Raw genomic sequence first — 23,119 nt, 5'->3', positions numbered from 1 at the left:
CCAAGGTGTCTGGCCTCATCCTGCGGGCAGCGTGAGCGCCGCAGAACAACTTGCTGCTTCAATGCAAGGACAAGGAGGGCTGGTTAAAGGCCTCCCAATGAGCGAAAACGAAACTTCCCTGGAGGCCTAACTTCCGGCGCCAGTCTAGTCCACCTAGGCTCCTGGGACTACGCGCCCTGAACACCGCCCTTTCCCGGAAAGCACCTGGAGCCTGGCGGCCATGCTCGCCTACCCCGCCACCAGGTGAAAGCAGCTCCAGGCCCCGCCCCACCAGACTCCGCGCCGTCACCCGCCAGGTCCCGGCCCTCTCAGTCCTTCTCCGCCCGCCCCACCTCCAGGTGAGCCGCGCCAGGCTCCGTTCCATTGCCCACCAGGCCTTGCCCCGTCGCCGGCCAGACCCTGCAGAACTCAGTCCTGCCCCGCCCACCCTGCGGCCAGGTGAGCAGCGCCAGGCCCCGCCCATTGCCTGCAGCGCCTGCGCAGTGCAGCCCTTCGGGCCGGGGTCGAACCGCGCAGCCGGCGCAGTCGGCCCGCGTAGTGCGCGTGCGCCGTGCGGCCGGGGGCGGGCGGCGGCGGCGGTGGCGGCGGCGGAGCGGGGGCGGGGCGGCGCCGTCTGGCTCGGTCGGGGCGGGAGCGCGGCGCGGGACGGCGGGCCCCGCAGGCTGCGGACAGCGGCCTCGGTGGCCGGCAGGTGAGGCACGTGCGTCGTGGGGGAGAGGGCGCCGTGAGGGGGGCGCGTTGGGCTCGATGAGGGGCGGTGGCGCCCGGGGAGCGACGGGCCGCGGCTCATTGTCCGGGCGGCGCCTGCACAGCGCCCCCTGCCGGCCGGGCCGTGGGTGGGGGCCTCGGGCCGCACGCCTTTGTTCGCCGCCCCCGCCAACATGGCCGCCGCCCCCGGCTCGGCCGCACCGCGCGCTTTGTTCCGGACGCCGCGGCTGCGCGATCCCGGGGCGAGGGGGGGGGATCGTTGCGGCGGGTGCCAGCGGGGGCGGGCGGGGTGAGTGTTGTGTAACCCAGGCTGGGCTGGGGAAGGGGAACGGGACCCTATGGGCGTGGGAGGGGCTGGAGAGAGGGGGAGGGTAGGCGTCCCCCGGGGCGCGGGAGGGGGGTTGGAGGGCTTGGAGGGAGGGAGGAGAGGAAGGAAGGAAGGAGAGAAGGAAAGACGTGGGGAGGGAGAGGAGAGGACGGGTCTCCCGGGGCGGGGGCGAGGCAGTGCGGGACACTGTGCTAGGGGAGGGACAGGGTTGTGACCCCAGGGAGAGAAGGGAAGGAGTTCTGTGGATGGGCCCCTACAGCCCAGCGCTGCCCTCCTGTCCTCGCGGTGGGCTTTGCTTTGGCGTTCCCCGTGACGCCCACAGCCCCATTTTTCTTGCGGCACCCTTCACCCTAGGCTCCTTCCGCGAGACGGGCGGGTGGCGGGGTCTGCGCACTCACACACACACTTTTTCTCTCACTATGACCTTGAGCGCATTCCGCAGCGTTTGTGGAGATGAATCGCACGACACGGAAACTGCGCAGTGCCTTTGGTTCTGTTCTGCCCGCCTCTCCACTGGGGGTGCGACCCCCACATTACCAGACTGGGTTTTAGTGACGGCTTCCGCAGTAAATGCCACGAAATAGGCATCCCAAGTCTGTTTGCGCAGTTGTTTCATATTTATTTGCTTTCTTTGACTTGTGGGATGGAATTCCGGGTTTTGGAGATGGTTTTTCCTGCATGTTGAAGTGGCAAAGGAGGATTGTTTAGCTACATATCAAAAAGCAACACAATACATCTCAGTGTTTTAAAGGCTTACACTACGTAACGTGATTTCTGCCAAAGACGACATACCTACCAAAATGCGAATACCTATATAACTTTATTCTGTTGGAATTTTCTGGAAGGAACTCTGCAGTTGGAAAGGATTGATAGAGAGTACAGTAATTACTTTCTACGTAGCTTTTGTTAGGAAGTGAAAATTAAACCTGTACTGGGTGTGTATACTAGAACACATTGAGCTTGTGAACAGTCTTAGAGACTGAACTTTTGTGAAATTTCAGTTGGGGTTCAAGTGAAATGAGGGAGGCTTCTCTCAACTCCCCTCCCCCAGCCCTAGTTAATGGGCAAACACCAAAACATTGTAGCTACTAATTTACAGAACGTTTATTATCAGTCTTGATTATATGTAAGATAGGACAGTATGTTTCAAAATTATTGGTAGTTTCTTGTAAGAAACAAAGTAGAATTTCTAATCTTTTGAGTAGTGAAATGGTTACTGTTAAAATGCTGTGAAATGGGTAAGGAAAAAGGGCCTTTAGTCATCTCTTTGTTTAATTTAGGATTTTTAAGACTTTCGATGATCCCAGGAATTCCGCTAAGACTGTTTCTGGCAGTACCTTTAATTACCGACTCAGAATACGGTAACAATATTTACTTAGTTTTAGAATCCAAAACTGTGTTGCTTAAGGTGGCATTATTTGTGACACAACAGACATCCCACTTACGATTTTTCGACTTTACGATGGTGTGAATACAATATGCATTCAGTAGAAACCGGACTACAGATGTTGAAGTTTGATCTCTTCCCCATCTAGTGATATACAGCACCATACTCGGGTGATGCTGGGCGGTGAGCCACAGCTCCCAGTCAGGCCTGTGATCACAACCAGTACTCCACTGTGGACTGTGTTGCCAGTGATTCTTGGATATTGTGTTTTGGGTTTTTGCATCCCATCATGTTTACGAAACACCTATCTTGTGCGTCCTGTTTCTGGTTAGAAGATGAGGAAGGCAGTTACTCATGAGTAATTGCCTAACCTAACGGCCTAGCTAAAGGCTAATGTAAGTGTTCTGAGCACGTTTAAGGTAGGCCAGGCAAAGCCATGATGTTTGGTACGATTGGTGTATTAAATGCGTTTTCAATTTACAATATTTTCAACCTAACGATGGGTTCTTTGGGATGTAACCCCATTGTAAATTGAGGAGCATCTGTAGCTCTAAGAGATGCTACAGGAAAAGGGGTCACATAAGTTTGGGAAACAAAGCTGTGTCCTTTTCTTCTCCCCCCAAGGTCACAATTCACATTAGCACATTAAGGCCTGAGAGAAACAGTGCAGTAATGTTTTCCATATTTGGCCCCAGATCCCTTTTTGTTTTGTTGTTAGTGTAATGTCTATTAACATCCATCCATGAAGTCTAGGTAATGTTGGTCATGGGTGTCCACAGTGCATCTTAGATAATGAGTGGTACTTCTCCTTTAATTGTGAACTGGGAGATTGTTGTGGTTTGTGTGTGACTGTACACTTATGGGAAGTAGTACCTCAAATTTGACTGTTATTGTATTGAGATATTATGAGAGTTATTAATTTGAAGTCTTAACTAGAAGAAATTTAATTACAGTGTTTTCATGTCCCCATGACTTACCTGATTACACAGTTACAACTTCCCTGGATACATTCCTTAATTGTTAGCATTTTTTTCCTGGGATGTTAGAAATACATGAAAAGGATACTGTTGTTTCCGGAATTACTCATGTGGATTATTTAGAGATTAAAAATAATGCTGTTGGATATTTCTTTTGGTTTGGCTGTTAGCAGGACCTTAATTTGCTTAGAAACAACAGTTAATATATATCCATGGAAATACTTATGTTTATTAAATGCTTAATTAAATATTTCTCTTTTCTTTGAATAAAAAGAAATTGGAAGAGGGGAATCAACTATTTTGTCCAAGTATTTTGTTCAGTTTAGTTTGGAAGACATTATCGTACTGTGAAAAGGAGATGAGTTCTGGAGTTGGTTGGGGAAACAGTATGGTTTTTCAACTCAGAAGAGTTGGGTTGCAATTCAGCCCTACTGGTCCAAAGCCACATAGCTGATTCATCACGTAGCAATTTAAAGTTTTGGATTCCTCAGCTGTAAACTGGGATGAAACCTATCATCTAAAGCTATTATGAGAATTAAATTAAATGGACACTAGAGTTTCCAATACAGTTCCTGAAAAAGAGCAGCTGGTGCCAAACATTGTTGATTTCCTCCCCCTTCCTGCTTTTGAACTTTGCTGTAGTTATTAGCATGACTTTTTCATGTTGAAGTAACCAGGTTGCTTAGTTGTGCCCAGTATTCAATTTAATTTTTAATTAAATCTTTATTGGGTGCTTGTTTTATGCTCCTAAAATTGGCATAAGTCCTTTCTAGAACAAGTCATGTATGGACATAATATATAAAGATGTGCCCTTAGAGACCTCAGTCTGGTAGGAAGATACACATGTATATAATGAGGAAATTCTATTGAGGGTATCTGGAAAGAAGGTTATGCCCCTGCAGAATATAGAGTAGGAGAGCATGGAAGTCTAGATGGAGCGACAGCAGGAGCAGAGGCACGAAGAGAATGTTTGAGACCATCCTGGGTTTGAATCCCAATAATCCTCGTTACGTTTTACTCTTGTGTATGTTGAGTTGTAAAATGCGATGAGGACATCTACTTCATCAGGTGTTACGTTTCAGTGCGGTGGCTCTTGGATACAGTAAGTGCTCTGTGGGGATTGATCATGATGATGATCACCCCTGCTGACACCACCTGTAGTTTGTCATCGCCAGTTTGTCTAGGGATCAATTTGGGGCCAGATTTTAAATAATTCTACATATCACATTAAGGCAATTGGTGTTTATCCTGTAGGTGATGGAAGCCATTGACAGGCATTGAACGTCATGAAAGGTGTATTGGAGGAGTCTGCCAGTGTAGGATCCCTAGTCTTTAGCGTCTAGCCTGCTGGAGAGGTTAGGTGAACTCATTTGAGGCAGGAGGAATCAGTCTGGAGTTACTAGAATGTTGCATGTGTTGACTTTCGGGGGATTGGGTTGGGTGTGGGGAGGAAGGAGTCATTCAACATTCAACATGGGTATTATCCAAATGTTGAGAGAGTAAATGAAAAGACTAGTAAATCATTTTATACCATTGTAGATATTTTTATTTTTTAATTAAAGTTTATTGGGGTGACAATTGTTAGTAAATTTACACAGATTTCAGGTGTACAATTCTGTATTACATCATCTATTTTATCACATTGTGTGTTCACCACCCAGAGTCAGTTCTCTTTCCATCGCCATATATTTAACATTTTAGATGTTTTTAGATTGCAGTAATGTCTTTAAAATACAAAAGCAAAACAACTTTTTAAAAATTTAGATTATTTATAGTAAGTTCATTTTGCTTATAGTTATATCTTTATAACCTAGGTTTAATTTTTGAATCTGCATATGACCTATATATTTATCTATATATGATCTATACGTTGTAGACATGTATATGATCTATGTATCTATCTGTAATATTAACTCATCATCTATCTGAATAGTCTTAGCTTGAGTTTTAGGTTCTGATACAAGTGATAAGAATGTCCTTTTTACTTTGTAAGGATTGGTTTGTTGTGAGCTTCCTTTTTGCTCTCTCTCGAGGATCACTGTGGCCCACGGATTTTTGTGTATTCAGTGTGTTTTAATCAGTTATCATTCTTTTTCCCCAGCTTGCCCTAACTTGAGTGTGGTGGTGTCCTTTGAAGCTAATTCTCTTCCCTTGGACAAAACCTCATTAATCTTTGAACTGTTTCTTGCTCCTGACACAAAACGTCTGAGATGCATTTTGTGTTTTTCTTGCCCAGTACCTGTCAGCTGGTTCTTTCAGCCCCTTTTATCTGGGAGTGGAATTTAGGTACCAAAACCTAGTGCTGTGCACCCTGATTGTTACCGGGATGCCCCAGCTTTCACTGGATATACTTGGGAAATACATAAATTTTGGTTTTATATTGATATTTCCAATTCATACTATTGAAAATTTCCATTCTTAGCATTAGTCACTTTCCTTTGCCCTACAATATAAATATAGTAGTTTGAAAACACTAATAATAAACTGATTATGGGTTTATATCATTATTTTTATTCTTAAAATGTATCCACATAAGGATATACAGATAACATTCTGAATTACAGAATCATTTGAAAAGAATTTCCCTCTGATTATGTACCAATTTGAGTATTAGTTTGGTTTAGTTGCATGAAATCCTTAGCTTTTTTTTTTTTCTCATTGGGAAAGGGGAACAGGACTTTATTGGGAACAGTGTGTACTTCCAGGACTTTTTTCCAAGTCATGTTGTCCTTTCAATCTTAGTTGTGGAGGGCACAGCTCAGCTCCAGGTCCAGTTGCCGTTTCTAGTTGCAGGGGGCGCAGCCCACCATCCCTTGTGGGAGTTGAACCGGCAACCTTGTGGTTCAGAGCCTGTGTTCCAACCAACTGAGCCATCCGGGAGCTCAGCGGCAGCTCATGTCAAGGTGCTGTGTTCAATCTTAGTTGCAGGGGGCACTGCCCACCATTCCTCGCGGGACTCGAGGAATCGAACTGGCAACCTTGTGGTTGAGAGCCCACTGGCCCATGTGGGAATCGAACCGGCAGCCTTCGGCGTTAGGAGCACAGAGCTCCAACAGCCTAAGCCACCGGGCTGGCCCTCCTTAACTTTTAAGGATTGCTTTAATTTAATGTATTTTTTCGGTATGTAAAACACTTAGGTGGTTCAGAAGTTACAGCTGTATTACAATGGTATGTTTACAGCCTCCCTTCCATTCGGCCCCCTCTATTCGTTCCCCTCCTGCCCCATTTTTATTAGTTTCTGGCTTACTCTTCTGTTGCTTCATTTTTGCAAATATAAGCTCAAACACGTATTTTCATTTCCCTTCTTCCTTAAAACATAGAACTCTATGTACGCTTTCTTTTTGCTTAATATATTCTGAAGGTCACTTCATATAAGTTCTTTTCCAGTTTTTTGTGCCTGCATTTTGTCTCTTAATGATGAACACTTATAAATATTGCTGCAATGAAAATCTTGTGGCTATTCTGTTTTGTATTTGTGCAGGAACAGCTTTAAGATAGAGAGATTTTGGGGTAAAATGGATAAATATGTTTGTAATTCTGTTAGTGTCAAAAAATTACATTTTAGGGCCGGCCCGGTGGCTCAGGTGGTTGGAGCTCCGTGCTCCTAACTCCGAAGGCTGCCGGTTCGATTCCCACATGGGCCAGTGGGCTCTCAACCACAAGGTTGCCGGTTTGACTCCTCGAGTCCCGCAAGGGATGGTGGGCTCTGCCCCCTGCAACTAAGATTGAACACAGCACCTTGAGCAGAGTTGCCGCTGAGCTCCTGGAAGGCTCAGTTGGTTGGAGCGCATCCTCTCAACCACAAGGTTGCCAGTTCGACTCCCGCAAGAGATGGTGGGCTGTGCCCCCTGCAACTAGCAGTGGCAACTGGACCTGGAGCTGAGCTGTGCCCTCCACAACTAAGACTGAAAGGACAACAACTTGACTTGGAAAAAGCCCTGGAAGTACACTGTCCCCCAATAAAGTCCTGTTCCCCTTCCCCAATAAAATCTTTAAAAAAAAATTTCATTTTAAAAAGGCAGATCTAATTATGTCACCCTTTTACTTAAAACTCTCAATGGCTTCAAATTGTTTTGAGGACAGAACTACATCACATAGCCTCAAGGGCATACATAATTGTCATCCTTTGGGGCTTTTGCCTCACTACACTAAATCTTCCCTTGGTTTCCTAGTCCCAGCCATGCTGGTCCTTCTACCATTTTCCGTGCCCACCATCTTGTCCGCCAAGGGAGCATAGCACTTGTTCTTTTCCTCTGCCCGGAATAGTTTCTGTCCTTGTTTCAGTAGTTTACATGATTTAAAGGATTTTTATTTTCCCATAAAGGCTCAGCTTCATGAAAGCAGGGACTATCCCTTATTTTGCCCATAATTACTTTTCTAGTACTTTGTTCAGTTCCTGGGTTGTGGGTGCTCAACCCCCTTAGGCAGTAGCTAGAATTGTCCAAGGGGAGGTGGAGGCTGTGTGGTTATGTCTGGTGCTGCATAGGGGTCTGTGAGACTGGTCATTAGGGATCCGAATTAATGTGTAGGAGCTGACGGAACAGCTTGTGTACAATAAGGCTATTGTCTACGTGCCTGATGCTGGAGATTGAAATCCACAGGGCAGGCATTTGGGAAAGGAAGATGGATGTGCCGTGAGGAAGAACACTAACAAGCTGAGGCCACAGCAGGCCATGTTGAAAGCTGTGTCAGTTCTGTTGCCTGCAATGTTGGTCGTGTGGATAACCTGCAAGAGCTGGGCCCTTGCTATGGAACTAACCACACACTCCTGGCCAGGAGTCGGAGCGCGAAGAGCCTGGGTGAGAAGATCCAGTAGTTGCTGCAGTCAGTGCAGGCCCCAGCACACCTTTCATCAGTGAGGTGGGTGGCGAGGTCAGCGGGTGCAGCTTACAGAGATGCCCCTTTGCTTGTGCCCTCCACCTGCTGTACAAGGAGCCCTTGTGGCCCGCCCAAACCAGAAACAAACACAAAAGGAAATTCTGGGGACTGTGGTTCAGTTTAAGTTAAAAGATTACAAAGTGAAATGATGAACTTAGGGTTTTAAATTTCCAACTCAGGTTCCACATAAGGGAGTTTCTGTGTCTGCCCTAAAAGTATAAATTGAATTCCCAGTTTGTAAGAGAGTGTTGTTTGGTAAGGAATGGGATCCTGAAAATTGGATTAAGGGCATATGGTCAGATTCTGATTGAGATGGAGACCTTGAATCCCTAAAATTTGCTGGGCTCTCTTTCCTAAGAGAAGCAGCCTTTCAATGTTATGCCTGAGCAACTTAGTCTACATTTGCTGGAAAAACCTGTAATTGGCCTCTCATGATAATCCTGTAAACCCCAAAGGGTGAGATGAAAAGTGTGACTCAGGAGGAGGTGTGCTGCCCTCCAGAAGATCGTCTGCTTTGGCATTATATAGATAGGAACTTGGGGAATACGTGTGGGAATGGATCTTAAGGGTGTGGTACAGTGGTGGAAGGAACATAAAGTAGGGTTAGGCTGAATTCGTTTATATGGGCCCATAAGCCAAGATTCTGAATTCAGTGTTGTAGCTTGAATGGTTAGAAAGGTCTGTTTGGTTGATTGCCTGAAACAACCCAAAAGGTGGCCTTTTCTAAGCGAAATGGAGATGCTAGAACTTGGTTGGTGTACAATACAGGAAGGGTCCAAAAACTTACTGAGATTGGAGTATTGGAGTGGATTTGTTGTGAAACACCTGCTTGCCCTCCTAAGGGGCATTCAGTACTGGTCTTATCCCACAGCCATAAGGCATTTGCAAGAGGAGCCCGGTGTTCTTGAGAGCGTTGGTCACTGTTCTTTGTAGGTCAGAAAAATCACAGCAGGAATTGTTGCACTGAACTGGTGTCCATAAATGCAGTGTGGATAGTTGGATCTGAGCGTGGCAGGTCTGTTGAATGGTCTTTTTAATTGAGAGTTAATCTCTGAATTACAACTATTGGTCATTTTTTTTTTTTTGGTTTACTCTGGTATTGTTTAATCTTAAAAAGTTTTTCCTTTAAATTACACAGTAAAAGATAAAAGCAATCCCATGTACTTTGCATTCATACTTTTCACTATTTTTGAAATATTAGTCCACAAAATAAGGCTTACCTAACTAAAATACATGGTCTTTCAACATTTCATATCATTGGTGGGACTATTCATTTGGTAGAGCCTTTTTGGAAAGTGACTTCACTATACTTAATTTAAAAGGTGCATAATCTGGCCTACCAATTCAACTGCTAGGAATTTATTGAATAGGTGTATTTGCACAAGTATACAAATCTGTATGTGTAGGAGTATTGGGGTTAATGGTAAATGGTCTTTACATCCATTTTGGTGTGTGTGCGTTTCAAGATGTTTGTGTATCTATATTATGTTTTAAGTATTTGCACAACAGTGTGCTAGTAGATTCTCAAAAGTCTTACCAGTGTTTCCCTCTGGAGGTGGGACTGATGGAAGAAGGGGGAAATGTCTTATGACTGCAATGCAGTTCTGAGAAAGTTTAAGCAAGGCCAGCGAGAGGTGCTCCAGCCAAAATTGGGTCAGAGGCATCCCTTGTCCTGTAGGTGTGGGCCTGCTTTATCATTCTGCTGCTAGAAACAGTCTGTGTATGGGGAACGTGCAGCTGGAAGGAGGGCGATGATGGCTTCAGCAGAGCTGCTGAGTCACTCACTTAAGCTTCCCCATGGTAGGTGAAGCTCCCCAGGGTAGGTGGTCCAGGGGGCCCACCTCATTTCCATATTCACACCTGGCAGCTGGCCTGGGGCTCATGTGAGGTGACTTGATGTGAACATTCAGACACATGTTTCTGGCACAGTTTTCTGTTGGGTAGAGTTAGGAGTAGAATTGCTGGGTCACATGTTATGCCTGTGTTTAATATTTGTAGGCAATGCCAGACTTTTCCAAAGTGGACAGACCAGTTTCTGTTCCTGCTATAGCGATGCATTCTTGTGGCTCCCCATCTTCACCAATATTTGGCATTGTTGGTCTTTTTAATTTTAGTCGTTCCAGTGGATGTGTAGTAGTATCTTATCCTGGTTCCTGCCTCCTAAGTTAGGTGTGGCCATGTGATTTGTCTTATTCAGTGACATGTGAGCAGAAGAGACTTGTCACAAACTTAAGAGCAATGGTGAGATTAAGCAACTAAGATTTCTGGAGTTTCTAACCATAGCATACTTACTAACCTATCTTTTTTAAATAGATTTTATTTTTAAGAGCAGTTTTAGGTTCGCAGCAAAATAGAGCAGAAAGTATGAGTTCTCCTGTACCCCACAGATGCACAGCCTCCCCCATTATCAGTGTCCGGTACCAGATTATACATTTATTACAATCGATGAACCTACACTGACACATCATTATCATCCAAAGGCCATCACAGTTTATATATTAGGGTTCACTTTTGGTGTTGTACTGTATTCAGTGGGTTTAAACAAATTTAAAATATGTAGCCACCATTATAGTATCATACAGAATAGCTTCACTGCTCTGAGAGTCCTTTGTTCTCTGCCTATTTGTTTTTTACTGATTTCTAAATTCCATTGTGGTCAGATGTAATTAAAAGCTTATGAAATTTTTTGAAGCTTTATAGCCCAACAGATCGATTTTTGTAAATGTTCTGTGTGTGCTTGGAAAGAATATGGTTTTTTATTTGTTGGATGCTTTGTTTTATGTTTGTCAGTTCAACTTGGTTAATCATGTTAAATTCTTCTACATCCTTATTCTTTTTTTCCTTTTCTTTTCAGTCTTCTGTTTGTATTGGTTACCAAAAGAAATGTACACGTGTACTTTGCTTTTGCTTTTGTCTGTTTCTCCTCAGTTCCGGTTATTTTTGCTTTATATATTTTGAGGTTATATTATTAGGTGCATACATGTTCCGAATTGTGTATCTTCCTCATGAATTCAGTCTTTTAAAATTGTGTCCCTCCTTAAGGGTAAAGTATAAATTAGAGGTAACGTTTTCTTAGCATAATGTTAATGTAGCTGTACTATCTTTGGTTAGTATATGTAGTGTATATATTTTGTACCCTTTTTTTCCTTTAGGAAATTTTCCACCTTTACTTTTTTTTCAACTTTAAGTGTGTTTTTCCAGGACCCATCGACATTTAACAAAGTAACAGACATTTGAGTTTAAATCTGTTACCTTAGTAATTGCTTTCTGTTTATTGTACCTCTTTTATGTGCCTTTTCCTCTTTTTTTGCGTTCCTCCGAGTGTTTAATTTTTATATTTTTCCCTCTTGAAAGTTACTAAAACATGCATCTTTGCATTATCAGAATCTAATATTTGGTTATTTCTTTTTCTGGGCACTTTGCGTTTATCTCATTTTCACTTGCATACCACTGTTGTAGTGTTAAAATTCTGTGTGTATTTTATCTTAAGACATTATTAATTTGTGCAGTCAATAGCCTTGTAGATTTACCCGCTTTGCTCTTCGTTCCTTGCTGTAATTCCAACCCTTCCATCTTTAAATATTTTCCTTCTGCCTGAAGAATGCATTAGGTTTCCCACCTGTTGTGTGACTGCTGATAGCGAATTCTCTGAGTATGTGTTAGTCTAAATATGTCTCAAATTGATCTTCCTTTTTAAAGGATATTTTTCATGTATGCAGAATCCTAACTTGTCAGTTTTCTTCTAAGGCATTGAAAGAAGTTATTGAATTACATCTTCAGCTTGTATTCTTTCTGGAAGAGAGGTAAACTGTCAGTTTAATATTCGCTCCCATGAATGGAACCTGTCTTTTTTATTTCAGACTTAGGATTTTTTGTTTTTGTTTTTGTTTGTCAACAGTTTTACTATGATGTCTATGTATATATTTTTTTATTTTGTGTTTATAGGTCCAATTGAATCTGTGGTAATGCCTTTTATTGTTTTGAAAAGTTTGCAGGCATTCTTTTTTAACGTGTTTCTGGTGCCCTGTCCCCTACCCTTTGTGAGAGCCCATTGGCATGTTAGCCTTCCCAGTCTTCTACCTCTCCGTGCTTCATTCTGGATGTTTTTTCTGATATCTCTTTGTTCACTATTTTTTTTAAAAAAAAACAAGATTAGCCTGCTGTTAACCTCATCTGTTGACTTTTTTGGGGTTTTTGTGTGTTTTTTTTTTCAACTTTTGGAAAATCTGATTCTTTGATCGTTTTCTACCAAAGTTTTCTATCTTATGTCTTAATCTTTTTGACCATAATACTTACACAACTTCCTAATTTTTTTTCGTTCAATAAATTTCTTTATTTCTGTACTCTCCTTCCCTCAGTTGTAAATTATGATTTTGCCACTGCGATAATTGGTGGCCCTGTGGGTCTGGTTTTTGTGGTTTCTTATTGTTTCTGCAAGTTTTTATTTTGTCTCCTTGTGGATTAGATTGTGCATGTGTGCATTTACAGTAGATTATGTTTTTAAAACTTTTTGAAATAATTGGGGTTTAGGATGATATTCCTAGAGAGGATTTATGCTTGCTTCTGCCAGGTATCTGAGGGAGTGGACAGTCTGAGAACACCTCAGTTCAGTTTTAGGGTAAAGATGAGTTGTAGCTGGACTGCAGTTCTTAGCCTGGTTTCTTACAATTCTTCCAGCCTCCTGCGAGCAATGTAGGATTCCAGCTCCTGTGACATGAGTTCACCAGTCCTCTCCTTCCTTTGGGTGGTCCTGGTGCTCGCCTCTGGCCCCACACCTTTCAAAGCTATCAGCTTTTCAGCTATCCCTTAACACTTGGCAGTTGCTCTTGGGGGTAAAAGTGGTTCCAAATGTGGCGTTTACTTCCCTAGATCGTGCCTTTGTGAGTACTACTATTTTTAAGTTCTTTGAGGCCTCCAAATTTAGTTTTAGTGTATGTGTCAGTGTAAAATTTTTGTCTTGGAAGTTTTCGATCATATGCACAAGTCAAGAAAATAGTGTAAAACAACCCCCTTTGTTTCTTTGACACCACTCCAGTGATGTCTGTCTTTCTGGCTTTGAATGCTTCCTGGCTTCTGCCAGGCATGACAGAGGTGTTCTAGGCTTCTCATTTCCCACCTCTGACTTGGAATTAGCCATTCCAGTAAGGAATTCTGGTTCCTGGTAGTTTCTGTTAGGGGTGTTCTTTTAGATTTCAGTTTGATTTTTTTTTTAGCTTTCAGGAGAGTAGCTAAATTATTAGTCCATCCCTACCAGGAGTTCATTTTTAGCATTGATGCCTGCAGGTGGCGTTTAAAGACCCAACACGGATTCATAGTTGCTTGTTACCAGTGGTTTTAGGTGGGGGTTGTTAGGCCATGGACCTTTTGGCAGTCTGAAACCTATGGGTACTTTCCGAGAATGTTTCTGAATACAATAAATAAAATACAAGGGATCACAAAAGAAATCAATTATTTGTAAATAGCTATAAAATTATAACACAAGTTTAATGTAACATGACTTTAGTAATGTTAAGTGACTATTGTTAACATACAGATAAAAATTTTATATATTGAGATATTAAAATGACAGGTTTTGATGCTTATCAAAAAGTATATTGAGATGGTTTCTGACTTATCCCCTTTCACATACTGACCAACAAATAATTGATGCTAGGCAATACTAGAGAGCGTTGTAGATCTGTGTGTCACTGCAGTGCAGTCCTGACACACTAGCGACTTAGGAGTGAGGTCATATACTTCACAGGCTGAGACACTGACCTCCAACAAAACTGCCCTCACTGCAGACACCAGCCACAAGCTTGGAGTTCCCCAGGCCACACACATTTCTGACCAGCTGGCTACAAATTTGGGGTTCTCATGACCCTCTTACGTTCAACAATTTGCTAGAACTCACAGAACTCAAGAAACTGCCATATTTATGAATTACAGTTTTATTATAGCAGAAAAAGATCCAAATCAGGACCAGCCAAAACAAGAAACACGTATGGTGAGGTCTGGGAGGGCCTCGGAAGCTTCTGGTTCTCTTCCAGGGAGTCAATACCATCACCCTCCGGAATGTAGGTGTGTAACTGTAAGTAGAGTCAGTGTATTGTTGACCAAGGATGCTAACTTCAGCTTCAGTCTAGTTGAGGAGGGCGCAGCTCACTGGCCCATGTGGGAATCTAACCGGGAATCTTGATGTTCAGAGCTCGCGCTCTAACCAACTGAGCCATCCGACCGCCCCGAGTCCTTTATTTTAATATTGAGGAGGTTTTAGGCAAAGGGACAGCCTATACTGGAGACTTCTAGAATGTAATTTTTAGGTGCCATCCATTGAAGCATTTGTGATTGCACTTGCTGGTAAATTCTTCTAGGTACCTAGGAAGGTTTTGAGTTGTATTCCATTGCTTTTTCTTTACAGATTTACCAAATCTAAAACCATTGACTCTGCCTCTGAGTTTTTCTTGTGAAAATTTTCAAGCATATAGAAAAGTTGAAGTAGGCTGTTGAACGTCTGTGTGCTCACCGTCCAGATTCAATAATTACAAATATTTTGTCATGTTAATCTGTTTTGAAAAATTATAACTTAGGAAATAGGTTACAGACTTCTGAGCAACCTAACGTAAGTCTGTTGCCACCAATCCCAAGTGTGGCTACTCTCTGCTGTTTTCCCCCAAACTTAAAATGAAATTTCCTATCCGTAGAAAAGTTGAAATTGTGAATTATGTAAATGTACCTTCTATTGACATTCATTTGCTAATATTGTGCTGTATGAACATTCTTTGTTAAGCTATTTGAAAGGTACAGTAAATTTCAGACATGAGACTTGTTATAATAGGTATTTTTCTTTGTAACGCCAATATCATAATTGAGAAAATTATTTTTTATTTAGTATTTAGGTCCTATTCAGATTTTATCCATATGTCCTTCTTCATTTAGATATTTGTGATAACACATTTCTGCTACCATGTTGACCCCTCTGTGACAACAACTGGAACACAACGTGTTGGCAGCCCAACTTCAGCTTACACTTGCCGTGTTTGAACGTTAGTGCTCCTGTGTACTTTTCCATTAGTGATCCAGGTGTCAGTACCTCTTTGGGACTTAGCATTTTTACTTCAACAGTTTTAGAAAGTTATTTTCTTTTTATAACCATCAGTGTTTGGTGATGGCAGCTGGCAGCAAATATTTTGATATGTAATTTCTATTTTGTTTATTACTGCTTTTATATCTGAAATGTTGAAACACCATTTCTTAACCTTTTTGGATGGAGACAGGATATGGTGGCATTGATTTTTGTGGTGCCTTCTTCCTTTGTGGGAGCTATCTATGTGTTTTTAAAATAGGAAATTTATCTCAGCAATGCTACTTGCAAGTTGTGTGACTGCGCGTGAGTTATTTTAACTTTTGTGAAGCGGTTTTTGAATTTCCAAAATAGAACAGTTATAGTTTGTGCCTTCTGGTGGTTGTGAGAAGCCTGTGAGTTGATCATGTACCACAGTGTGTGACACACAGTGTGTGTTTTGGGACACTTGTTTTTCTGCGAAATAGTTTGAGAGTCTCGTGACCTTCTTTGAGAATTTTGAGTTTCAAAATTAAATTCATGACTGCTGAGAAAATTTTGGGAGGCTGAGAGAACAAAAAAGAGGCTAACAACTCCCGCATTTCTTCAAGAGTTTATTAAGGGAACTTCCATAGGAGGTGTGTCTTGGGACGGAGGCAAGACAAGATGGATATCCTCCTTGCCGCATGGCAGGTCCTGAAGAGTTATATAGGACAGGGCAGCCTGTGTAGGGTACCGTGCGGGACCCGCCCCAGTAAGGCAGAATTCCTTACGTGCCTGCCCAGGGCAGGGCAGGGCAGCAGCCTGTTCCAGGAACCAGCACAGCGTGGGGCATAGGGGAGGCGTTGGTCAGGCAGTCTCTGTTCTGCCTGACCCCCGATCTAGCTTGAGGGTTCAGCAGCAGGCATGTCATGGAACAGTCGCCTCCACAATGACGCATTTTAAAGATGATTTAGCAAAATTGCAAGGCTGGATAGTTAGCTGTATTTAACAAAGATGGACTTAGCAAAGGGAAATCATGATCCCCCCCGCTTTTTATTATGAAAAATTTCAAATGGAAATAAAAGTTAAAAGAATAACAGTATGCTCTTCACCAGATTCAAAATTATTTGCCATTTTCTCTTTATTCTTTGTGTATGTATCATTTTTCTGTGAACCATTTGAAATACACTGCAGACATTCTGAATCTACCTCTAGAAATTTCAACGTGCATTTCCTAAGAATAAGTACACTCTCATGCATAACCACAATGTAATTATCGTGCATTTAAAGGTTAATAATTCTATAATTTCATACACTAGCCCCTGTTTAAAATTCCCCATTTGTCTTAAATATTTCCTGTAGCTTTTATTTCTCCATTCAGGGTATAATTATTGTTTCCCTTTAGTTGCTTTTAATCTAGAGCAGTTATGTCTACCTTTTTTCATATGATAATGACTCTTTGAAGAGTATGGCCCACTGGTCTTGTAGAAACTTCTCACTTGCTCCTGTATCACTTGTATTTCTTATAAACTGTAAACTAGGTCTAGAATCGAGTAGATGTAGATACAGCACTTGGGACAAGAACGCGCTCTAGGCATGCAGTGTACTCCGCGTCATATCACATCTGGAGCACGGGCCTCTGTCGAGTGCGCATGCTCACTGTTAGTGGTGCTGAATGGTTTGGTCCCTTTTTTGTCGTGAGGGAGCGTTTATCAGGTAATCGTGGGTCATCCTGTGGTGCTGTGCAGTATTGTTCTCCTCAGCCTGATGGAGAGTCTCTTGGAATATAGGACTGTCTTTTTTTATGGCTTTGAAGTTAAGCTCCATTTAAGAACAGTTTTTGTAATATTTGAAAAAACTTGTACGTATAATTCCTGCTATCCTAGAAGTGACATTTTGCTATCAGCATGTAAAGTTTAAATTTTTTCCCCTCAGTTTGTCTTATTTACTAAATTAAGCACTTTAGTATAATAACTTAAGGTTAAAAATAGTATGTTTTTTTTAAAAAATGAAAACTTAAATTTTGCCCCTTCCAGTCAAAAGAGAGTGAGATTTGTTTCCGGAAAGCTCCAATTCATCTCAATTTTCAAAGCACCATATGGCAACTATTGAAGCAAAATGAAGCCACGGTTTCATTAGTTAGCACTCTTTAGTGTTTTCCTTTTACTTAGTCTCTATACATTTCTTTCGGGTCTTACAGGAGTTGGGATAAGATTTGGCAGTTGGAATATTTATTGCAAGTCAAAAATGGAGAAGGACTTTCATCTGAAATGTTGCGTTCTTACATTGTTCAAAAAAGCTCCTTGTGTCCTTCCCCCATTGCAACTCTTCAATTTATATCTTATACTTTAAAAACGTATTAACCAGTTCAACCTGAAAATTTTAACGAAGTGGTAAACAATAGACAGTGTTACCAAGATAAGCTTAAGTCTAGAGAGGAGAATGCACACCCCTAAAAATGGTGGTGGGCTAAATTTGTCTTGTTACAGAACCAATGTAATTTATTAAGGTAGGCTCTACATTGATATTTGTGTAGGTTAAAATGTTCCTTAATCTTTGACGTAAATAGAAGTGGAGAAAAGGAGCGGTGTCATGGGACATTTTTTAAAGTTGGGAATTACATCATTTATTGTATGCTGATGGGGATATTCTAGTGGTAAGAGAGAAATTGATACAGAAGACAGATGGAATTGATAAGAGAAGTGAAAGGGTTGAACTTAAACAATCATGTTACTGTATCAGCAGGGGATAGCAATTAATGGTGAATTTGGCGGTGGGAAGGTGAGTAATTCTCTTTTGTTGGCTTCTGTTTTCCTAGCAGATAACAAGCTCATTTGCTGACATTGGGGTGGTATTCTTGACTGATCACTTGAGACATGAGATTATAAGTTTGCGGTTTTTCAGCCATAGTTACCAGCTTAAGTTGTAGGCATAGTAGGCAGGGAGTTGGGTTATGGTTTCGCCACCAAAGTGACAAGAAGAGGACGGAGAAAATGGAGAAAAGCAAGGAAGTCACTGTAGTGGTTGACTGTCCCATGGATCTCAGTCAGTCCCCAGGGAAGACAAGGGGACAAAGACAAAATGGTCATGATGGAGGTAACGGTTGCACCAAAGAATTGTTAAGCTAGGGGTGTTAGTGTTAAAAAGTGGAATGATCAGAGGTGGCTCTGAGTGTGAGATGCTTGCAGCCAAGATTCCAAAGGTATTGCAGTCATACAGGTGGTGAATTGTCGCTTGTGGCAGGAGATAGGTGGCTGGAGGGGGCGGTCGTCTGAAGTAAGGATGTTGAAGAACTGAGGGGACAGGATGTTGAAGGGGTAACATGTTGCCAAGACTTGATGATAGTGGTAGAAAAACAGGTGCAGCAGGTACCAGCGTCCTCGGTGTGGGCAGATAACTAGAGGCCTGATAGGTACCTGACTGCAGCCGAAAGGGGCTGCTGCCCTGCGAGTGCTGGCGCACAGGCTGCCCTGTGGGGGGTTCAGGCAGGAGATGGTGTGTAAGTGTAGACGGTGGGGAGTACACACAACAGCACTGAGACAGCTGCAGGGTGATGGGACACCTGACAGACTTCACTAAAGGCAGACGGCCTTCCAGAAGACGGCGGAGAGTTTGCACAGACAGGGATGGTCCCAGGAGGTCAGGGGAGATCAGTGTGGGAGCCTTGAATGAGGGAAGCTGAGAGGTCTGGTGCTGAGCACGGCAGAGGGATGTGGGCTTGCGTGGCTGTTAGATGGACTGTTAGGAAAAGATGGGTGACCCGCCAGTTGTCCTGACAGCACAGCCCTCAGCTTGGGGCCGTGAGGCAGGCTGGTACAGCTCTTAGGAAGAGCACTTGGGACCTTGAACAGGGAAGAGTTACCTCCAGAAAAGATGCTGCTCTTGGGTTTTCATCAGAATTATCGTCACTTGAGACCTGTTTATGTTCCTTACTTGTTTGTGTACTGTCTCTCTCCTACCTAAGCTCCAAACAGTAGGCATTCAGTGAATATTTATTGATGAATTATACAGTCCATTCACTTTTAAATCTATCATCCTTGAACAATAAAAGTTTTACATGGTTAAGAATTTTTACGAAACTAATTCCTCTCTTCCTCATTAATTAGGCTTTTTAATTTAACTATTTTGTTACATTTTAGTCTCTAGAAAAATTAATTCAGCATTGCCTTTAATTCTTAAACCTGTGAACACATGGCTATAAATTTCAGACATTAAGATTAATACATGAGAACTGAATGTAGTTGTGTTGGGCAGTGGACATTTTTGTGTTTTATGAGAATATGTCTCCATATGTTTTACTATGTGGACTGAAACTGGAACCAAATTGGCTCCAATGATACACTGCTTCTATAAGATATCTTAACTTTTGCATGAGTTGAAGTTTCTTTGGGCTCCTTCAAAGTTACTTGGTCTTTTCCTCTGGTTTCTGGAAGCTTGGGAGCAGAAATTGAACTGTAAAGTCTTGTTGGCTATAATTGTTTCTCTTGCCCAGGGCGCTGGCCTGCTGACCTTCCACTGAGCTGTGGCTCTGTCTTGAACTTGACTCCTGTGCTGTCTCCTCTCCAGCTGTTATTCCACCTTTCCTCCACCCTGACCTCACATGTCACCACCCCCTTGCGATAGGTCTTTGTGTCCCACCAAGGAGGTGGGCCATTCATGCCAGTCTGAATCTCTTCTGGCACCCCAGCCAGCATCCACCCTTTTCTGACCTTGACAGCAGAATGGGGCGAGCTACTGTGGAGGAAGCCAGATGCTATGCTGTGTCCTCTGAGGAACTGTACTTCGGGGCTTGCAAATGCCCCAGACCTACTCATAGAAGGGTCTAGCACCTCCTTTTCTCTCTCACTGTGACCTGTCCCAGGCACCCAGGTCTGAGGAAATAAAAGTTAATTGCTTCTGGGCAGGGTGCATTTTAGCTAATGTTATGTTTGAAATTTGATGTCACATTTGATGGCTTACTCGGATAATTTTGCTCTTGTGATGCTGTAGTAATGAACTATTATTTCACTATTTTACAGAGTGCTTATGATTTCACGTATTTTTGCTGAACTTGTAAAAGAGGCACTTGGATGATGGATTAACAAGAACATTGAAATTCTGTGCAGTTTCAAATTGGAGCATATTGAATTTTCACCCTAGTTCAGCAGCTCTGCTGCTCACTTAAATACAGATGAATGAAGACCCCATTCGGGAAGACACCTGGCCAGCGGTCCAGAGCTGATGCAGGTAGGCAGTGCAGTTCTCTGCATACCTTAGTGCAACAAACTGAAAAGAGGTTTAAAACTGAGGAATACTGTCACATAATTCCTAGTGGTTTGATCTTTTGAAAGTGTTGTGGTTTCCAGTATTTCGTACACATACATGCGAAAAAACAGGTTTAGTGTTTTGAGAGGCGGGGGTCATAATTTTTCCCCATGGTCTCACCTTCTAGCAAGTTATGGATGGCCAATAAATTTAGCAAGTGAATGTAAATACCTAGCTAATAGGATTATAATATATAAAGGATTTGTCATTTCTTTTTGAAAGAAGTGACAGTGAGGCAACTAGATGAGTATTAGATTTATTAAGATTTAGGTTATTTATAGCAATTTTAAGGGAAAAAGATAGATTCGGAGTTTTTGTATATTTGAAATAATTTTACTGGAATGAAATGCATGGAAATGACTATTTAATAGAAATTATTCTTATTTATGTGGCACACAGCTAATATAACTAGAAGTTTAGACTTTGTATGATTTTTATCCACCGCCCAAACAAAGATAAATTTTACAGGCTACACTATAAAATAGGTAAGTGATATTTTCTTTAGGCCTTAGATTCTTTTCCTTTTCAGAAATACATTTGAGTGTTGAAAAAGTATCGTAACATTTTAAGGTTCTTTGATAAATGAGTCTGAGAATTATGCTAGCAAAATTCTTAATCTGACAGAAATGGTTGCAGTGTGATTTAGAACTATTTCTTACATTTATTAACTATAGTATTTGGAATTCCTTTGTAGAAGAGCCACAGGGATTCTGATTTTTAAGTACCCCTTATCTCTTTTTTATTTTAGTTTCTCTTTTAGAATGATAATATTGATATAACTGTTCAATATTTGTCAGTAAGATTAATTTGTGGTAGTGATGACAGACTGCCAGTAAGGCATCTGAGAGTGTGTTATTCCAATCCCATCTCTCCTGGGCTCTATCCTACTCTCATTAGCTGTATAAAAGAACACTGGTGCATTTTGTATCCTCTTGAACCTTGAGTTTTCTCATCTAAACAATGGGACAGTTAGGGTATGTGCCGGTATTTGTTGGGGTTATGAGAAATAAATGAGCTTATGTGTGTCAGGTGCTTAGCTGGGTGCCTGGCCCATTATAGCTGCTGTACAAAAAGCATTGTTCATCGTACTGTTCACAAAAAAATATTTTTTATTTCACTTTAATAGTTGCAAAAATTGCTGTCAAGTTTTTGGTCAGTGAAGTGTCCCATGTTTCTGTTATTTGAAATAGTAATTCATTTTCCAAAGTTCTTGTTATGTACACCATTGCAAATTCTTCACTGATTTTGAAGTCACCTTGTTAGGAGAGCAAGCTGATGAAAGTGATGTGTAGTGTGGTATAAGGAGCCGAAGGAGTTAAACCAAGAGACGTTACTGTTTTCCAGGGAGTGGTTGTTAATCCTAGTCAGTATTTTGATCCTATATTTTCTTTTTGTTATTTCTCAGAGGATATGGCATAGGGCTAAAGACAAAGTGAGTACTCTGTAAATTCTAGTTGGCCTGATAGACATGAGGTCATGCTGTTTCTCACGGTTATGTGATAGATCCTATTTTAGAAAGATTGCTGACTCCTTTACAGTATTGTTTATAAAATTGTCGTAATCATTCTTCCTGTTACATAGACAAAAGCTCATTGCTTTTAAATCCCTATATCAATAACGAATGTGCCCATTTAGAAATAAAAGACAATTCACGAAAGGGGGGTTTCTTTCTCTTACACAGCAGGAAGCCCAGGTAGGCATTCCAGAGTTGGTATGGTGGCTCAGCTCTGCCCTTAGGCTGGTGCCATCTCAAAGGTTAAAGCACGGTGGTTTCAACAGGTCCAGCTTCTAGGCATCTCTTCCGTGGTGGGCCTTGGGGTAGCCGGGCTTCTTACATGAGGCTTCCAGAGGGAGTGTCCCAAGAGAAACGGGCACAGCTGCGTGGTTTCTTCTGTCAGAGCCTCTGCTGTGTTCTGCTCATTGAGGCACTCACGGTGCCTGCCCAGGTTCAAGGGAGGGAGCATGTGCTCTGTGAATGAGAGGAGTGGCGGAGGATTTAAAACACCGCTGTGGTCAATGGATTGGGCAGGCAAGTCCCGTACCTGATGCTGTGTTTGACACAGTGTAAGTCAGCGATCAGTGTGAAAATTGAATTTTTACATTCTTTTTATATATCTCCTTCAACATAGTAGAGATTTCTGTTTTAAAAATAACAGGTTTATTTATATAATTAGATTAGAATTTAATTGGTTACTAAAATAATAGTTTATGTATATCTAATGACTTTGGGCAGCAAGTCATATTATATAACTTTTTTCATTCATTTTTTTCCCCCTGGCATTAGCCTCCATTTTTACTAGTTTACCAAAGGCTGCAATTTTTCTCCTTTAATGGAATACTTTAATCAGACGGATAGGTACAGGGAATAGTAATAATAGATACCCATGTACCTAACACTGAGATTTAACAACTAATTTGTGCTATATTTAATTCAAGTATTTTAAAAATGTTGATTTTATTTTTATCAAATTGATAAAAATTCAGTTAAAAATGTCAAGTAGTGCCAGAGATTT

At 41.9% G+C, this 23,119-nt stretch overlaps 1 protein-coding gene across 3 annotated transcripts in view; it reads left to right on the top strand.

Moving 5' to 3' along the window:
* Positions 1-586: 586 nt before the first annotated feature.
* Positions 587-23,119, top strand: part of SPIN1 (spindlin 1) — a 68,051-nt gene continuing 45,518 nt past the window's right edge. The window contains exons 1-2 of one of the 3 annotated variants that reach the window (XM_033122717.1): positions 587-691; positions 20,321-20,528. In XM_033122717.1, coding sequence (XP_032978608.1) covers positions 20,477-20,528 — 52 coding nt within the window. In that variant the 5' untranslated portion in view covers positions 587-691; positions 20,321-20,476. Of the gene's footprint in view, positions 692-867; positions 998-20,320; positions 20,529-23,119 lie in introns of those variants that run through there. The other 2 variants (XM_033122718.1, XM_033122719.1) reach the window with 2 other exon arrangements.

The sequence above is a fragment of the Rhinolophus ferrumequinum genome, chromosome 12 (genome assembly GCF_004115265.2).
Source record: "Rhinolophus ferrumequinum isolate MPI-CBG mRhiFer1 chromosome 12, mRhiFer1_v1.p, whole genome shotgun sequence".
Lineage (NCBI taxonomy): Eukaryota > Metazoa > Chordata > Mammalia > Chiroptera > Rhinolophidae > Rhinolophus > Rhinolophus ferrumequinum.
The sequence above is the reverse complement of the archived record's forward strand: the minus strand, read 5'-3'. Positions and strand labels throughout refer to the sequence as shown.